Source organism: Hermetia illucens, chromosome 5 (assembly GCF_905115235.1).
Source record: "Hermetia illucens chromosome 5, iHerIll2.2.curated.20191125, whole genome shotgun sequence".
Taxonomy (NCBI): Eukaryota; Metazoa; Arthropoda; class Insecta; order Diptera; family Stratiomyidae; genus Hermetia; species Hermetia illucens.
This window is the reverse complement of record NC_051853.1, coordinates 53,858,894-53,876,709: the sequence shown is the minus strand read 5'-3', so window position 1 is coordinate 53,876,709 and position 17,816 is coordinate 53,858,894. Positions and strand designations below refer to the sequence as shown.

General features: G+C 42.0%; 2 protein-coding genes across 2 annotated transcripts in view; one reads left to right on the top strand and one right to left on the bottom strand.

Moving 5' to 3' along the window:
- The window catches only part of LOC119658088 (zinc finger protein 420-like), a 32,000-nt gene extending 24,831 nt beyond the window's left edge, over positions 1–7,169 (bottom strand). Inside the window, exons 1-7 of the mRNA XM_038065351.1 lie at positions 6,766–7,169; positions 6,672–6,712; positions 6,418–6,616; positions 6,231–6,356; positions 2,182–2,388; positions 1,602–2,124; positions 1,350–1,544 (exon numbers count right to left, since the gene is read on the bottom strand). Of these exons, the coding sequence (XP_037921279.1) occupies positions 1,350–1,544; positions 1,602–2,124; positions 2,182–2,388; positions 6,231–6,356; positions 6,418–6,616; positions 6,672–6,712; positions 6,766–7,081 (1,607 nt within the window). The 5' untranslated portion in view covers positions 7,082–7,169. The remainder of the gene's footprint in view (positions 1–1,349; positions 1,545–1,601; positions 2,125–2,181; positions 2,389–6,230; positions 6,357–6,417; positions 6,617–6,671; positions 6,713–6,765) is intronic.
- A 2,542-nt stretch (positions 7,170–9,711) lies between these two features.
- LOC119657625 (tryptophan--tRNA ligase, cytoplasmic) lies at positions 9,712–17,806 on the top strand. Its single transcript, XM_038064628.1, has 6 exons — positions 9,712–9,964; positions 10,032–10,260; positions 10,334–10,516; positions 16,659–17,043; positions 17,107–17,301; positions 17,364–17,806. The coding sequence occupies exons 1-6, from the start codon at positions 9,823–9,825 to the stop codon at positions 17,466–17,468; spliced, it is 1,239 nt and encodes a 412-aa protein (XP_037920556.1). The 5' UTR covers positions 9,712–9,822; the 3' UTR covers positions 17,469–17,806.
- Positions 17,807–17,816: the final 10 nt, after the last annotated feature.

Below are 17,816 nucleotides of genomic sequence, written 5' to 3'. Positions count from 1 at the left end.
CGTATTCACACGATTTATAGCCCAACGACCTTTTCTTTTTCTCCACTGTCAAACAAAAGAAGTGCCAATAGCCATTCTCATCACTTTCTGCGATATCAGCTTCAGAGTAGAGAAAATGTTTCCAGAATCGGATTTAGCGAATGCAAAAATGACTAAACATTAAAATTTATTATTTCGAAACACCTTTATTTTGAGTCTGTTCATTTTTTAATTTATTTTTTCTTAAACTTAAAATGTAACGTATGTAGCAATGTAGCATGTAGTTTCGAAATTTGCAGGTTGTTAGCGCACAAATTGTCCCTTTTAATTACCTTTCAAGATAAGCAGGGAATATTTTGTGTGTATTCTTAAATCCCAGCCCAAAAACATAGAAGCAGAACGCTCACCGTCTTTTTTCCTGTGAAGACAGTTTCCTTCTAATTAGTTCTGTCACTAGGACATGCAGGCAGTCTGTTTGTTTAGGATGAGAATAATATCTACGTGTTTGGAAAGATCTGAAGGAATATGTTGGATTTGTAGCTATATACGGAGAAAAAATGTGCGTAGTAGTTTGTCACATCAGATGAACACAAAACCTTTATACCCGAAGCGCGAGCTTCCGGTATTCCGACTTTTTTTATATTCTTTATCATTTTCGAAAATGCTTCCAACAAGAAATGTCTCTGGTACTCTACCCAGAAGGAGCATTTGTGAGACACTAATTGCAATTATCAGAGTGACATATAATGGTGTAACGTCTCACGTGCTGCATCGAGTTAAAATCACAGCGGAATTCTAAGTCTGGCGACTTTTCAATATTATTTCTTGCTGTTATAGACGATGGCACGTAGTGTGGGACGACACGGAAAGCTTGTACCATAATACATTATTTCAACTATGATGATAACCTCTGCTTGTTTTCTCACCGGGACATGGACCTGGTGCAAATGGTTCTGGAAGTAAAGAAAGGACACGCAGGGTGGAGGAAGCATGGAAATAGAAACGTACGTCGAATATAAAATATAAGATGTTCAAGCCAAAGTGCATATGGAATAGTGAAACGCTTTGAAGGGTGAGTTCTTGACTAAATACCTATTTTTTGGGCGAAAAAATGATTCACATGTGACAAAAAGTTATCTGCTGATCGATAAGCTAAAAGCCCTATCTTGTCGAGGATAATGATGGGAAACAATGAAGGAAGAGGTTTTGGGAAGCAAAATATCAAAATAACACTGCAGTTGCAGGGGTAAAAAAAAGTTTAACGATTTTTTTGCAACGTGTTCTTATTAATAGACAAAGCTTACAAAAAGGTCATTTTTATATTATCAACTTTCACTCTTAATGCTACCTTACAAATGCATTCAGATTACTCTATCCTAATCGTTTTATAATTAATAGTGTCACTAACGTTACTACTATCATCACCAATGATATCCTGAATTTCAACAATTATCTCTTTATTGTTACTTATTACTGCTTCCGTACAGTTGTCGAGTTTCACGACTTCTTTCACTTCATTTTTAACCAATATTTTGTTATGCGCCTTTTTCAAGTGCGCTTTGTACCTGTGAAAAAAATCCATTCTGAAATTACATATACACAAACATTGAGCAATTACTCACTTATCTCTTCGTGCGAATTTTTCCATGCAATCAAGACACTGGAATGGCTTGTCGTCGGTATGTTCGAACATGTGAATTTTTAACGAGGAACGCTTGGAATACTCCTTATCACAAATATCACATTTGTGCTTGACGCCAAAGTGCGTGTCCAAGTGACGATCCAAATGACTTTTCTGTTTGTATGCTTTCGGACACTTGTAGCAAACATAAGGCTTCTCGCCAGTGTGTTCTCGTTGATGGAGGATCAAACAGGATGGACGGCTGAACTTCTTATCACATTGAGGGCATTTAACGGTTTTGCCTGTATGGAGGGTCATATGAGTTTTCAATATTGTACCCTGATTGAATCGTTTGCCACAAACTTTGCATTCGAATGGCTTTTCGCCTGTGTGGATACGCTCATGACACCGTAGAGCATTGCGTTGTGTCAATCTCATTCCACATGTTTGGCATTGATATGGCTTTTCACCTGCATGAATACGTAGGTGAGCCCGCAGTCGGAATGAAGTGGCGAATTTCTTTTCTTTGAGAAAGTAGAGAGTTATTAAGTTTCTTATTTATGTCAGACACAGATACTTACCACAAAGATAACAATCGTAGTTTTTTTCTCCGGTATGACTTAGGTGATGGATTTCCAACCGTTGTTTTGTAGCGAATCCCTTGCCACAGATAGAACACAAAAATTTGTCACGCTTAGTTTCTGAATGCATAGCCGATATATGCAGTTGTAAACCATTTTTTGTGAAGTACGTTTTGTTACATTGCTGACATGAGAAAGGCGTTTTTCCTATTTGAAAGGATGGAATGATTAATGGAAAAGCTAGAAAGCAATTTGGATAATATTTTATGAATGAAGATCATATATACAAAGAGTGCAGACATCTTGATGTGCTTTCCGATAAATTTTGAAAAATCAACACTCTGTAATTCCTGAACTTGTAAAGAATCAATTGAGATCTCTTTTCTATGTAGGCGGGTATGTTGCAATAATAAGAAACCTTATTAATAAAAATATGAAATACGAAATAACTTCATCAGAAAAGCCCTGAGGAGTAAATATATTAAGTTGATTTTAAATCGGTCTGTCTGAATGGATTAAAACTCACTGAGGAAGAGGACAGCTGGGAGGATGTGTGATTCACCAGGAGCCTGAAATGGGGACTGTAAATTAAAATAAGGGATAATAGGAGGCCCTGCATACTTGTAAGCCTCGCTCGAATTTCATACTTGACCCCAGCCGCAAAAGGAGTCGAAACGGCTGGTTTGATGATGAATGTAAGCTAGCAACGGAACGGAAGAATGCCGCATACCGAGTAATGTTGCATTCTCAAAGAACGCGAGCACGCGCAGAGACTTATCATGAACTCCATCGAGCGGAGAAACGACTTCACAGAAGGAAAAAGGAAGCCTGGGAAAACCAGCAAGTCTGTGAACTTGAAAAGTACAGGAATCAACCGCACCAGGCGCGGAAGTTTTACCAACAAGTCAGCAGGATGAAGCCTTATACACCTCGATGCTCATCCTGCCGAGACAAAGAGGGAAATCTGATTTCCGATAGAATGGGCATATTAGAGCGATGTGTTGAGTACTTTGATGAGCTACTGAACAACCAAAACATCGGCGAGTTGGAGATCCGGCCAACTGAAGACGACGGACAAATACTGCCACCACCAAGTTTAGGAGAAACAGTCCGTGCAATTCATCGGCTAACAAATCATAAGTCGCCAGGAGCCGATGGAATTACAGCCGAATTGGTTAAATATGGAGGCGACCAGTTACACCAAGTGGTTCATCAACTTGTGCTCAAGGTATGGGACAGCGAATCAATGCCTGACGATTGGCAACGAGGCATAATCTGTCCCATATATAAAAAGGGAGATATCACACAGTGCAGCAATTATAGAGGTATCACGTTGCTGAGTACCATCTATAAGATATTCTCCACTATCTTGCTAGGCCGGATAGCCCCATACGCCCAGAACATCATTGGAAGAAGAATAAGGATAGGAGAATACAACTTTGAGACCGTTGGCAATTTCCCCTATCTAGGGTCGAAAATCACAACCGATAACAACTACGATGATGAAATCCGCCCACGGTTGTTGTCAGCCAACAGAGCCTATTTCAGCTTACAAAAACTGTTCCGCTCGAAACGTTTCACCATAGGGTCAAAGCTCTTACTGTACAAGACTATGATCTTGCCAGTCTTCATGTATTCCTCGGAAACTTGGGGGGTTCTTAGCAAGAAAAATTGCGAACTCTTGACTGCGTTCGAGAGAAGAATCCTTCGACCCCCTACATGAGGATGGACGATTCCGTAGCCTACACAATGATGAAATCTATGAGCGATACCATGACCGTTCGGTTGTGGATAAAATCCGGCTAAATAGGTTACGGTGGGCGAGCTACTTAATCCGTATGGATGAGGATGATCCCACCCGGAAAGTCTATAAAGGCAATATCTATGGTAGAAAAAGAAGACGAGGCAGACCCTGCCTAAGATGGAACGATGGCGTGGGCCAGGACGCCAGACAGCTTTTAGGGATATCGAATTGGTGGACCTCGGCGCAAAACCGGGATGCCTGAAGTTCCTTATTAAGGCAGGCCTAGACCGAATACCGGTTGTTGCGCCGTTGTTGATAATGAGTAAGTATGACCTGCTTATATGTGGTCAGGTTTACTGCCTAAGACTGCCTCATACCTTATTTTACCTTTAGAAGAGACCAAGCTCGATCCTCAGTGAGAGAGTCAATCAGAGAATGATTGTCTTCTTAATAATTGATCCAATGAACGACCTCATATGGAACGGCTTTCCAGTCAGTGGCCCCAACATTGGTCGGTGACCGCCGTCTTCCGAATCAAGCGACCAATAAAACAACGTGTGGAACGCACTGGCCTGACGCGCATTAAATGGTGGCAATTTCGTGAGATGAACTGATTTCAAGCGATCACCAATCATTAGGAATGTGAAAGAATCGTGGAACCAAGTTGAAGACACAATCCACAAAATGTTCTATGCAACCAGCGGGGTCACCAAGAGAAATACTGAGACACTTGACTTTCGAATGACGATGTTGAAATGAAGGTTCGTGAAAAGAAACGCCTTTACACAAGTTTCTCAACAATAAAACGGTGGCCAATTGATAAATCTACAAGAGTGCCCACCGGGAAGAAAAACTGATCGCGAGAATATTTCGGGCAGATTTCAAAAGTAGAAGTTCCACTTCTTCCACTTCTACAAGCATTGCCGACATTTGGGGCAATTCCACCTGTTAGCGCCACTGAAGTCAGCAATAAAAGGAATGAAATCGGGGGAAGCAATAGGACCTGATATCGCTTCTGAGCTCTGGAAATCGAAGATCTGGGATCGGGCTGTTGGGCAAGGTAGAACACCAATTGCGTTATTGGGCAAGGAAGAACACCATCTGACTAGCAAGAAAGACCCACAGTTCCAATATGGAAGAAGAAGAATGTTCAAATGGCGTCCGATCTGGTTGTTATCCCATACCATGAACATTTCTGCACGCAATCTCGACAACCGTATTCGCGAAATAGTTTAAATAACCGTGAATCAAGCCGAGTTTGTTAAGAACTGCGGAATTACTAACGCAATACACGCTGCACGATTGCTCATTGGAAAACACTGTGAGAAGCATCGACCTCTGTTGTCCGAAAATGGAATGATCGCCTCATGCAACGCGGTCTCAGATTGTACCTGAATAAAACTGAATTTTTGGACGACTGATCCCCATGAAACAGACACTATTACTATCAGCGGCAGTGAACTGCCCAGAACAGAGCAATTTAAATATCTCAGGTCAATGCTATCAGGCAATGGATAACTGCGTTATGAAATTGTATCATGCATTAGCGCAACTTGGGTGATTTGGTGTTCCACAACTGGCGGATCGACGTATCAATGAACGTCTCAAATCGAAAATTTATCGCAATATCGTCCGTCCAGTCGCCCTCTATAGTTCTGAGTGTTTAGCGACTATAAAAGACAATGAACGGCGCCTTGTGGTAATGGAAACAAAGATGTTGCGTTGTACTAGTGGCATAACACGCCGTGATCACTTCCAAAATGATGATATCCTCGATCGATGTAGGCCAAGATTGGTCTGAACATCGAAGTGAATGGTAAGCGACCAAACGGCCAGCCGAAACAACGGTGGCTTGATACGCTAGATGGTGATGTGAAGGTGTCGTGGCTGCATCCAGATCAGGCCAGAACAAAATGTCACAATCGATCACGACGAGCAGACGCCCAAAAACGCAATGTCTCCATACATTAGCGTGTAAATACTTTGAGACCTGGCCAGACCAGAAGCACCAAATTGAAAGTTATCGTAACTATTGTCATACAGAGGGTTAACAGCTTGAAAGAAATGATGCACTTAGTAAGCAATGCTCTTAATAATATATTTCCTACGAGCACGCTCTGATTAAAATAGAACTAAGACTGCCAAAGAAAGACGATTTCAAATAAACCTATCAACGAAATACGAGAAGACTTTGCCTGACTTAGTATACCGATAAAGGTTCAATTTACATGCTTCGAATGAGCTGACAACTCATGCAAAAGCCTTGAGCACAGTGGTGCAGGTATAGACTAGCCAAACTACTCACCCTTATGCTGATTTAAATGTGTATTCAGTGTGTTACGAGATGAGCATGTTTTCCCACATATATTGCAAAGCAGCTTATTTTCTACGTGAACTGTTTTCAAGTGTCGCTCCAAATCTGCTTGGGATACTAATGAAAAGAAGAAATGTTGATTAAAGCCACGAAATGTCTAGTTATGCCAACGTCTCACCGAGCAGTTTTGAGCACTGGCTACAGCTGAACCTCGGTATAGAGTCGCGGGCTTTGTCGCCTCCCTCTGGATTATCATCAGGGAGCACTTCTCCATGTTCTAAGCGTTCAATGCAGAAAGTGGGGATCCTCTCCAGAGTCTTGTCCTCGTTACTAAGTTCAACGTCTTCAATTGTGTACAGGATGTCTATCACATCATCCTTTAGAGCAGAACAATAATGAAAGTTATCTTCATTTTCGAGCAGAACTACTTACGTTATCTCCCTTCAAATCGCCTTCCTTGACTGGTAGTAATTCTGGAATAGACGTTGGTCAGAAAGCGGTGTTAGATCGGGAACTATAGTCTCACCTCCATCGTAATTATCCTCCGTCTGAACGATAACATACGCAGTTTCTTGACTGATTTCTTCTTTGATTTTTTGGCGAAGAGCAGTGTCAGCCTCCTGTGCTTTTCGCACGAAATTGAAAGCATTCCGTAGTTCATCGCCGCAGCTGGTGCACAGATGCTTGGGCAACTCGTCATCCTTTGTCGCGCTGAGCTGAGTACAGAAGTTGAAGCTATCAAGGACTGTGAGAGTGGAACCGTCTTCGATTCCGTCTTCGAAGTCAATAAGCTCCATGGCGTGTTGCATGCAGACACGACATATTGGCGAATTTATGTCCATCTTCCCCTACAAATGATCAGGGACAGTAGCGAGACAACCACAACAAAGTCCCTGACATTTCTGACGAATTGTCAATTAATGTCGCCAATGGGATTCTCTTCTTCTTGTTGTTTTCCTAGGCATTGCATGCGTCTTTCCCAGATGGTTCAGATGCAGTAGGATATGAAGTGATATTCGCTGGTGTCTGTTATCCGCGATATTTTAATTTTGTATCGCAATCCTTCTATGGACAATTGACGGTTAGGACTATTGGGAAAATATTGAGTTAACATTAAAAATCCAAGCACGAGGGAAGACGACAAGTAGTCCGAAATATGTATATCTACACACAGATAAAAGAGTTTAGTAGATCAAAATGAAACGGTTTCTAATTTTATATCATAGCTTCCCTTAAACGTTCTATTTAAATTCTGTTAACTGAATTGACTTATTTGGAATAGGTTTATTGAATTTCTGTGATTTTTTTAGTTTTGATATTATTTGTTTCCGATGATTTGGTCCTATAAAATCCATTTGATTCCTTTTGCATATACTGATTGCCTCCTAGTGCATTATGATGCGTTTAACTTGGTTGATCCTCATCGTGAGCTTAATTAGTTAGGGAGGCCGTGGCCTAAATGTTTGCATATTCTTTTCGATTGTTATTCTGATTAATCTTGAATAAGTACAAAACATGTTTTGTGCTATTATGTTTTTAGAATTTTTTCTCTGCGGCAAACGATGATAGCCAGGGTAAAACTGTACACGGCCATGAGAGAATTCGGTATCCCGACGAAATTAATAAGACTGATTAGGCTGACCCTGACTAATGTGCGAGGCCAGATAAAAGCAGTAAGATCACTCTCAAGATCATTCGACATCAACAACGGTCTACGACATGGGGATGACCTATCATGCGTCCTCTTTAACCTGGCCCTCGAGAAAGTGATCGGTGATGCTGAGTAAGTGTGAGGGGTACGATCCTCTTTAAGTCCATCCAACTACTGGTCTATGCTGACGATATCGACATCATGGGAAGAACCACCCGAGACGTACAAGCTGCCTTCATCCAGATCGAGCAGGCGGCACGAGATCTTGGGCTGTACATCAACGAAGGCAAGACAAAGTATATGGTGGCAACGTCAGCACCGAAAACCAACCAATCAACAACATCAACCCGCACTGGTCAAACGGGAAGAATAAGGATAGGAGAATACAACTTTGAGAAAGTTGGTAATTTCTCCTATCTAGGGTCGAAAATCACAACCGATAACAGTTACGGTGATGAAATCCGTGCACGGTTGTTGTCTGCCGGACACCACTTTCATCTTCAATTTTATCTTAGTATCTCCTTTTTAACTCCTTTCATTTTAATTTGCCATTATTAAAAAACTGAGGTGTATTGGCAAAATAAAATCAATATTTTTGCTCACGTGTATCGTTAAGCACACTGCAAACTTCGCAAATAACTATTCTAAGCCTAACTTTCAGATTTTCCCGAGCAAAGCCACAAAAAGCACAACAATATTGAAAAATCGGCCAGCGACTTTCGACAGAACGTAGCGACTGGTAGGCAAATAATGGTTCTAATTCGATTTTGACATCCCACCCTTGGTAGTGGAAAAACAAATAGAATTGATAAAATATTTTTTTTATTTTTCCTCACAATCAAAAACCCAGAGATATAGTAAATTTTCTAAAAAAAAATCATCGTTCATAATTCGATGGACAGACACTGCGCTCTGCTTCAGCCTTGTACACTTAAGCTTATAAACTACTAATTTCCACTCTGCAGCAGGGGGCTTCCTAATCACCTGTCTGGTAAAGCTAGAGAAAGCCATGTTTTTATCAATCTATGTAAAATAATTTTTTGCTTCAATGTTTATCTGCCCCTTCCTGTCTTCTGCTCGCCAGCCTACCATTTCCCAAATAGGTGCTAAATGGCGCTAAGTATCCACCTTCTCTCGCCATTTTTCAACTTCCGGGATGGCTTCCTCCTAATTTCCTGCATAGACTTCTTATCCTACCTTGACGGCTTCTGTTTGCTCATTTCTTTATACATTAGCTTTTTATCCTGCCTTTCTTCCCTTTGGTTCTTCAGTATTCTTTCGTAACTTTCTCCATCTTCTCTCAGGGTCGTTTCATTTCTTCAAAGCGTCGTTTCATAAGGCTCATAAATGTTTGCACACAGAGGCTCAATAAATATTCACTATAACTCTATTTGAATACCAGTTGTCGCGAGCCTAACCAACACCAGTTCCTTTTTTAACTGCTGAATTCTCGATCCATTCCCAAAGTCAGATCGGAATTATATTGAATTTACGTACAATGCAACTACCATTCAGTGCGCTAATCCTGGACCGCTATAAGAATTTTTTTTCCTTTAATGAAATCGCAGAACTTCGTAGCTTTCTTTATCATAGTTCAATGCGCTAGACATGAAGGAATGAATCCCATTGGAGTCATTTTGGATTTCTCTTTAACGTATTTCGTATCTATTTTCAAACCTAAATAAATGGACTCTGCTAATAATTCGAACTGCAATAATTATCCACATTTGAAAGTAACGTCATTTCAACGAACATCTTCGTTAAATTTTCGTCGCTTGACGTTAGATGCTGTTCCAGATAAGCTGTGGTACCAGTCAGCATTGAGCTGTCAACGTGCTGGTTGCACATGTCCACCTCTGTATACGCGGCGCGCTGGTGAAGTGAATAGTGATTTTTTTGGGAGCTACGTTGTCATACAATTTGTAAACGAAAATGACTGAATCAGAAAAGGTTGCCGAAAACATTGCTGCCGTAAATCTGAACAATGGGTCGCTTGAAGAGGATGACGACATCGTGAATCCGTGGAATGTAGAAAGTAAATCTACCACAGGAGTTGATTACGACAAGCTTATAAGTATGTGTCCGAGTTCCGCCTTTCACTTTCTATATTTCCAGTTCTAATGCTTTGTTTACCATTCCAGAAAGGTTTGGCTCGTCGAAAATCGACCAGGAGCTAATAGATAGGTTTGAGAAAATCACGGGGAAACCGCCACATCACCTAATACGCCGAGGGATATTCTTTTCCCATCGGGATCTGCACAGTATTCTAACTTTGAAGGAGCAAGGCAAGCCTTTCTATCTTTATACGGGGAGAGGCCCGTCTTCCGGGTCCCTTCACATGGGACATTTAATCCCGTTCGTTCTTACGAAGTAATGATAGCGATCTTTAAAGGATGTACTCATTCAGTTAGAGGCGTGGCTAAATTACTTTTCTTTTATTCAGGTGGCTCCAGGAAACTTTCGACGTGCCGCTTGTGATCCAGCTCACTGACGACGAGAAATTCTTGTGGAAAGACTTGAAACTAGAAGAAGCAATGAAAATGGCCAGGGAGAACGCGAAGGACATTATTGCTATTGGATTCGATGTCAATAAGACGTTTATTTTCTCAAATTTGGATTATCTCGGGTAAGTGATAATTGCGAAATGATTATCGCTTGCGATAGTAAAATAAGCATCTGATGAAATTTGAAAATTTTATCAAGAAGATTTCTGCAGTTGACGTGGATGAATCATTATCAGACATCTCCATTCGAGATTTTTTTATATATTCGGCGTGTAAATCTAAGACAAATTTATTGTGTCAGAGAGCTAAGCAGCTTCAGGCTCTTAACAAGGCAGTAAATTAGATGGTAAAAATTTCTAAATGTGATTGCAAAGGAAAGTCGCACATAATTCGACCTTTTCTGTCTTCGTCGGCAGGATCGCCGAATATGGTCCTCGTCTCTACTCAAACTATGATTACTTAAAATTATTCTCAGTCTATCAACGAAGACATTCTGTTCTATGTATTATGCAATTTGTGAACTAACAGCTTGGACATTTTAAATCTCTCTTATTACCAAAAAGCCAACTGCGTTTTAGATTGGGTCGTTGCGCAGGGGGCCCATATGTGCTTTCTGCATCTTGAGCGAGAGTTCCGGCTATATAGGCTTCTGGGTCAAAGATTATCAAGTGAGTGGTGGGACTAATAGTTCTTCTTTTCCCCTTGTACGGATGATTTAGTAGTTAGAGCGGTCGCTGTCGCAGTGAAAGTTCGTAGCTCGAATCTCACTGGTGACAGAGGAATTTATACCCTGACTGAATGTCGAACTCCAATTCACTTAGCTGTGAATGAATATCTCAGCTATATCAGATTAATAATCACGTGCGACCGCAAAGCAGACCACATTGCCTTCTACAGTGTACCGTAGTTCTGTAAGTTGTGTAAGCGGAAAAATTATGTTACTGGAAAATGTGGCGAAAAGGTACTAAATACTACTTTTATATGATCGTACATAGGTTCAAGCAAAAAAAAAAGAGATTTTTACTTGTCGTTTTGTTGTATTATAAGTGATGGTAGGTAAGTAGGTATCAGTGCCCGCTCCGAGGAGCCCAATTAGTGCTGTGGTACATCGTTTTGATGCCACAAACTCCTAAGACCGTGACTGTTGTTATGAGAGCAGGGGATCTTCAGAGCCAGCCCGTAGCATTCACAAAGGAAAGCAGCTCTTCTATCCTCCAGCTAGAAATCTCTCTGAGGTCTCCAAAAATGGTTTATCCAGTGTCCGTAACCTGACTCTGGCTAGAACTGGGCAATCGCAGGGAAAGTGCATAAGGGTTTCCTCCCCTTTTCCACAGCTTCGGAAATGCGAATTGTAGGGTATGCCGAGCCTGGCGGCATGGTCCCCTATGGGCCAGTGCTCAGTGCAGACCGCCGTAATCTTGAATGCATTTGCACGCGTCTGGTACAGAAGCTAATCCACCTTGACTTCGCGTAGCTGGTAAGCCATCGCCGTTAAAGGCCTGCGAATAGACTCCGCCCTTGACAGCCGCCAGCGAGACACCGACTGTACCCGCCGAAGGGCTGCCAAGAGCAGAGCCCCGCCTGGTCAATCCGTCAGCCCGCTTATTCCCCTCTATGTTCCCATGCCCGAGAACCCAGAGGAAGGTAACTTTGAGCGTGCCACCCAGACTGTTCAGCGCGTCTCTGCACTGTCCCACCAGCCTGGAGGATGTCGCCGCTGAGTACAAGGCCTTAATGGCCGCTTGGCTGTCGGTCAGAATGGCTATGTTAGGCTTGAGGCTTGGATCATGCTCCAGCCATCGACAGATTTCCAGTGCCGCCAGTACTTCCGCTTGTAATACACTGGCGAAACCTGGGAGACCATACGATACACTGTGTGTATTCGAGAGAATCCCCGCGCCGACCCCACAGACCATTTTTGATCCATCGGTAAAGAATACTGTGTCATGACCTTGCAACACGCCACCGGTCTTCCACTTTGCCCTGGTTGTCTAAGATGTTACTGTGGCCGTAGGACTTCGCGGTCCAGCATCCGGACTCACGTAATCTGACGGCGCTACACGCTACAAGCTATTTAATGTGGAGGCCTAGGGAGAGAAGATGCAGAAGTACATTGAGAGCATCTGCCGGGCAGGACTGCAGAGCCCCAGTAGCACCTGCACATGCGGTTTTTTGAATCCTATTAAACTTCGTTCTATTATATTTTTTGCTCAAAGCCTGCCACCATACAGTAGAGCCGTACGTTAGGATTGGACGCACCACTGCAGTGTACATCCAGAAAATCATCCTCGGCCAGAGACCCCACTTCTTTGCAAAGGTTCTCTTGCAGGCATAGAAAGCTATACAGGCCTTCTTAACCCTCAGTTCTATGTTCAATCTCCAATTTAGTTTTGGATCCAGGATTACACCCAGATACTTTACATTGGAGGAAAGAACCAATCTTTGTTCATTCAGCCGTGGTAGGTGGAAGTCAGGTATCCTTGTCTTGGTGGTGAATAGCATCAGTTCCACTTTGGTTCGGTTTATGCCTACTCCGCATCTTGCGGCCCACAGGCGTACCTTTTGCAACGCTCCTTCCATGATGTCGCTCATAATGGACGGAAACATCCCTGACACTAATATCACCAAGTCGTCGGCATACGCCACTACCTTCATTCCGCTGCTGTCCAATATTCGTAAAATTTCGTCCATCACTATTAACCAGAGTACCAGAGAAATGGCGTCACCCTGAGGCGTGCCTCTGTTTGCAGCTCTGGTCAAATGGTTGCCTCCCAGATCCGACTGGATTATCGTGGTAGTTAGCATGGATATTATCCGTTGCATAAAAAAGGTGGTATCAAATTCCTTTTCCAGAGCCCGACCTTTGACTCCAGTTGATCTGTCGTGCCAATATTGCCAATTTGCGCACCAGAGAGTTTGTTCTTAATTGACCAAATTTTCTCCAGTTGATCCTCCTGGGGTCTCCGAACGGTTTGGAGGGTTTGAGACCTCTGCGGCGATATTTAGACTGAAAAGTATCCAACTGTGATCTGAGAACGATCTCTGGTAAGACACTCACCAGTTCTCCACTCTGAAAATCCCATAGTCGGTTATTAGGGTCATATCAAGGACCTCCTCCCAACAGTCGCAGTTCTCTGATCTGGGGAAATGGAAGTTTGGTGTACTGTTCCTGTTACACTCCGATAAGTTTGGAGCAATAATAAAATCGAAAAATGGCTCACCCTTCTCGTTGATTTCCGGGCTGCCCCAAAGCGTATGCCTTGCATTGGCATCGCAGCCTATCAACAGGTTGGCCTTCTTTGTTGTTATGGTGTTTGTCTACTGTTGTAGTTCTTCTGGCGGAGCTGATCGGTCATGAGCCATGTGAGCCGGGGAAATAGTTTGACCACGACTAGTTCGCTGGAACTCAGGTCCGGACGCAGAAAACGTGCAGACTCTTCCTCGCGAGGATACATGCTCTAGGTCTGTCCTGATCCGCATCTCCTGTGCTGTGGAATAAATTAAAATATTTGCCTTGGAGCCGTTTGATGGTTCGGTTGCATCTGACTCAAGGCTCCTGTATTAGTGCGATGTCGATGTCTTCCTCTAGGAGGAAGACAAGCAGATTAGCCGATGTGCACTTTGAGTGCTGCAGATTTATCTGTGTTACCCTCAGCATGATTTGTTTAAGTGGGGGTTTCGTCAGTCCCCGCCGGACCGTTGATCCTCATCTTCTCCAACAGCTCATTGGCGGCATCCGGAAAAAGAAGACGAGGCAGACTCTGTTTGAGATGGAGCGATGGCGTAGGCCAAGACACCAGACAGCTTTTAGGGATATCGAGTTGGTGGACCTCGGCGCAAAACCGGGATGTCTGGAGTTCCTTATTAAGGCAGGCCTAGACCGGATATCGGCTGTTGCGCCGTTGATGATGATGATGAATTGTAATCACAGGCCATGATTACGATTGTAATCCTGTAATCGTAATCACTGTAAACATAACCAACCCTGTTTGTGTTTTGCGCAACAGCCTACTTCTTGGCTAATTAACCTTTTAATTAAAAATAAATTTGTGGATTGTTTGCAATGAGCAGAGGAGCTGGTATGGTTGTTAATTGAAATTGTGTTCTCGTGCAAATTGACAGCAGAAAAACAAAGATTTGTATCTATTTCTGGTATCCGTCTGTGTGTATGTATCGGACACCACAGAGTCAAGTGTCTGTTGTATCTAAATTTCAGGCAAAATTTCTGTCTGCGGCAGACACATTTTTGTGTCTATTTCAGACAACAGACAGACAGATGTCTATGTCTGAAGCAGACAGATATTTCCACCTGTGTTTTATTTCGGACTGGGGAGGGGGCCGAAATATCTGCCTGAGTGGACATGGCGCGGTGCAGGAGAATAGTTGAGATCACATATGGTTAAGGATACGCTTAAGTGATGATGTGGGATTGCATGACGTCAGGAGGGTTCGGAATGTGTGGTAGGAAAGAGAGCCTGCATAGGGCTACATTACTATTTTAAATAATAGTCGAAAATGAGGAAAAAGTGTTTCAGATATTATATTCCAGTATGATAATGATTCGAAGCATTCTGCTAGAGTTTGGGAAAACATGATTACAAAGCCAGTTCTTTGAAGTGCAGTCACCTCAATCGCCCCATTTAAATCATCTAAAAGGCCGGCCGAAACAACGGTGGCTTGATACGCTAGATAGGGATTTGAAAGTCTCACGAGTGCATCCAGATAAGGCCTTTGATAGAATAAAATGGCACAAACGATCACGACGAGTCGATTTCGCTTGCGAACGAGACAAAGACTAAAGGAAAAGAGGAAAATGTCCGATGGTTACTTACTTTAGACAAAGGTTTCTAATGCGTAAAGCTACAAAGTTAGGCTGGCGGAGGCGATGAGATAAACGGAGTATATATGTAAGTTAGCTTTCGTCAACTACCATGCAGATCAATTGCAGTTGACATCATCATCAACTTATGTGCATCAGCATTAGCCAATTCCAGAATGTGGTTCGAAGCCTTTGAAACTAGAGCCTTTCTCACATCATTGCAAAGAACTCACATGTCTTTGGTTCGATGCAATAGGAAATTACATACATAACAAAATCCATACCACCAAAGCGAATCACGAAGCAATGCCATACTTATGCAAAGCTGAAAAGAAAAGGAAAGAATTCACCGCGTGGTGGGTCGGGACACCTCGCAAACTCAGATATCGCCTTCGATGGAGGGAATATCCACGACGGGTTATGTGTTTGTCTGATACTTCTTCTTGTCCCTAGGGAATTGCCTTTTTACTCTGAGAACAGTGTGGCCAAAAGTGGCAGTCATGACAGAGAGGAGGGAGAGCCTAAAAGGCGTTTTTTTCCAAACGAATCTGCAGGTCATTTTTTTGTAAGAATGGTCCGTGCATGAAACGAAATTTTCTCCGTAGTTTGCATCTCGAAACATAGAAAGAATGATATAAAACTCTCGTTGTTGGATTACACGTGAGACACTTGATTATGAGTAAGGTCATTATGTGTTGCCTAACTTCAGTTGTGAGTGTTGAGTGGCGGAAAGCCAGCTTCTTATTCACTCCTTGTAGTGTTATGCATTTCCTCTTTTGATTTTTAATGACGCTTGTCTTCAATTTGATGATCATCACTCTTAATGCGAAAGAGAGTAAGTTTATAGCAGCGGAACAGCATAAGGACGATTACAATTTACAAACATCCACACATCCGAGTTAAAGATATCGAGAACTCGGCCATCGAGGGAGGCGGGCTATGTACAAATCAGATGCGAAGTGAATATCATCGCGAATATCCATTATTTGAAGATGATATTTAGAACACAAAACTGTGAAATGAATATTGAATGTTGTGAGTCTTGTATCGTTATCAGTTCAAGATTGACTAATTGGTAAACGAATCTTAGTAAAATATTATATTAGTAAAACAGGAGAGACGCAAAGATTTTTGAAGAAATCGATCAGCTCTAATAAAATTTGGCTCTTGAGTTGCCTCGTTGGGATTTTGGCTCGAATTTCTTTAATCCCCACGCATTCCCGCAATTCAATAAGAATGGAATCATTTTCACAGTTCCGCGAGCGCCAATTCAATAAACTGAGGAAACCAAAATGGTTTTAGTACAGAAATTTAAGATTGTGCCAGGAAGAGGTTGTGTAAATTTAATGAAAATGGTATCAAAAATTTCTGGAGTCAATAAATTTGATCAAAACCCAATTTCTTATTTAGGTTTTTTAATCGGATATTATCCTCTAATATTACAGAAAATGTCCAAACATGTATCAGAATATCATCCGTATCCAGAAATGCGTGACATTTAATCAAGTTAAGGGAATTTTCGGTTTTGGTGATTCTGATCCTATTGGCAAAATCGCATTCCCTGCAGCCCAAGCGGCTCCATGTCTATCAACTTCTTTTCCATTCATCTTCGGTCCGGCAAAAGTACCATGCTTGATTCCATGCGCTATTGATCAGGATCCATATTTCCGTATGACCCGTGACGTGGCACCGCGTTTAGGATTCGCAAAACCGGCTCTCATTCATTCGACCTTCTTCCCGGCATTGCAAGGAGCACAAACAAAGATGTCAGCCAGTGATAACAACTCAGCTATTTTCCTAACAGATACTCCTAAGCAAATCAAAACTAAGGTGAGTGCCCCGCTTTATGTCGAACTTTGTGAACTCGGAGTTAATTTGTGAAATTCAACTTAGATAAATAGCAAAGCATTTTCTGGAGGACGTGCAACTGTAGAAGAACACCGTGCCTTAGGTGGAGATCCAGATGTTGATGTTCCATTCCAACTATTACGGTTTTTCCTGGAAGATGACGATAAACTGGAAGCTGTTAGGGTGGCTTATAAAAAGGGAGAGATGCTGACAGGTGAAATGAAAAAGCTAGCAATTGAGGTAAATTGAGAGATTAACATTCACAATGCAAATGTAATCTCATGGACATTCTTTTTATTTAGACGATTTCACCAATTGTGGAAGAACATCAACGACAGCGAAAATTAGTCACCGAAGAAGTATTGGATAAATTCATGACGTTGAGAAAGCTGGAGTTTTCTAAGTAAAATCACCCCAAGCTATGCCCAAGATAGGAAGACCTCGACACGTTGTGATAGAGCTTTAATTTGAAGATCGCTGCTGGTTCCGGAACTTAATTTATTTCGAAGTGCACCTGTAATGTATTTGCATGCCTGGATCTGACCTGGAAGCATTTTAAAAAGAAAAAATCCTGGAAAAGGTCTCAGGTTATCATTATTTGTTGGATGGTTTCGCATCTAACTCTAAATTAATCACAGACATATTTTTTTATTTATTCAAAGTTCGCACTGATATTTAAAAAAAAACCGACGGATGTAAAATAATTTCAGCTTAAATAAATCGTTGTTCAAACGAAGTAACCAAATCATTTTTTT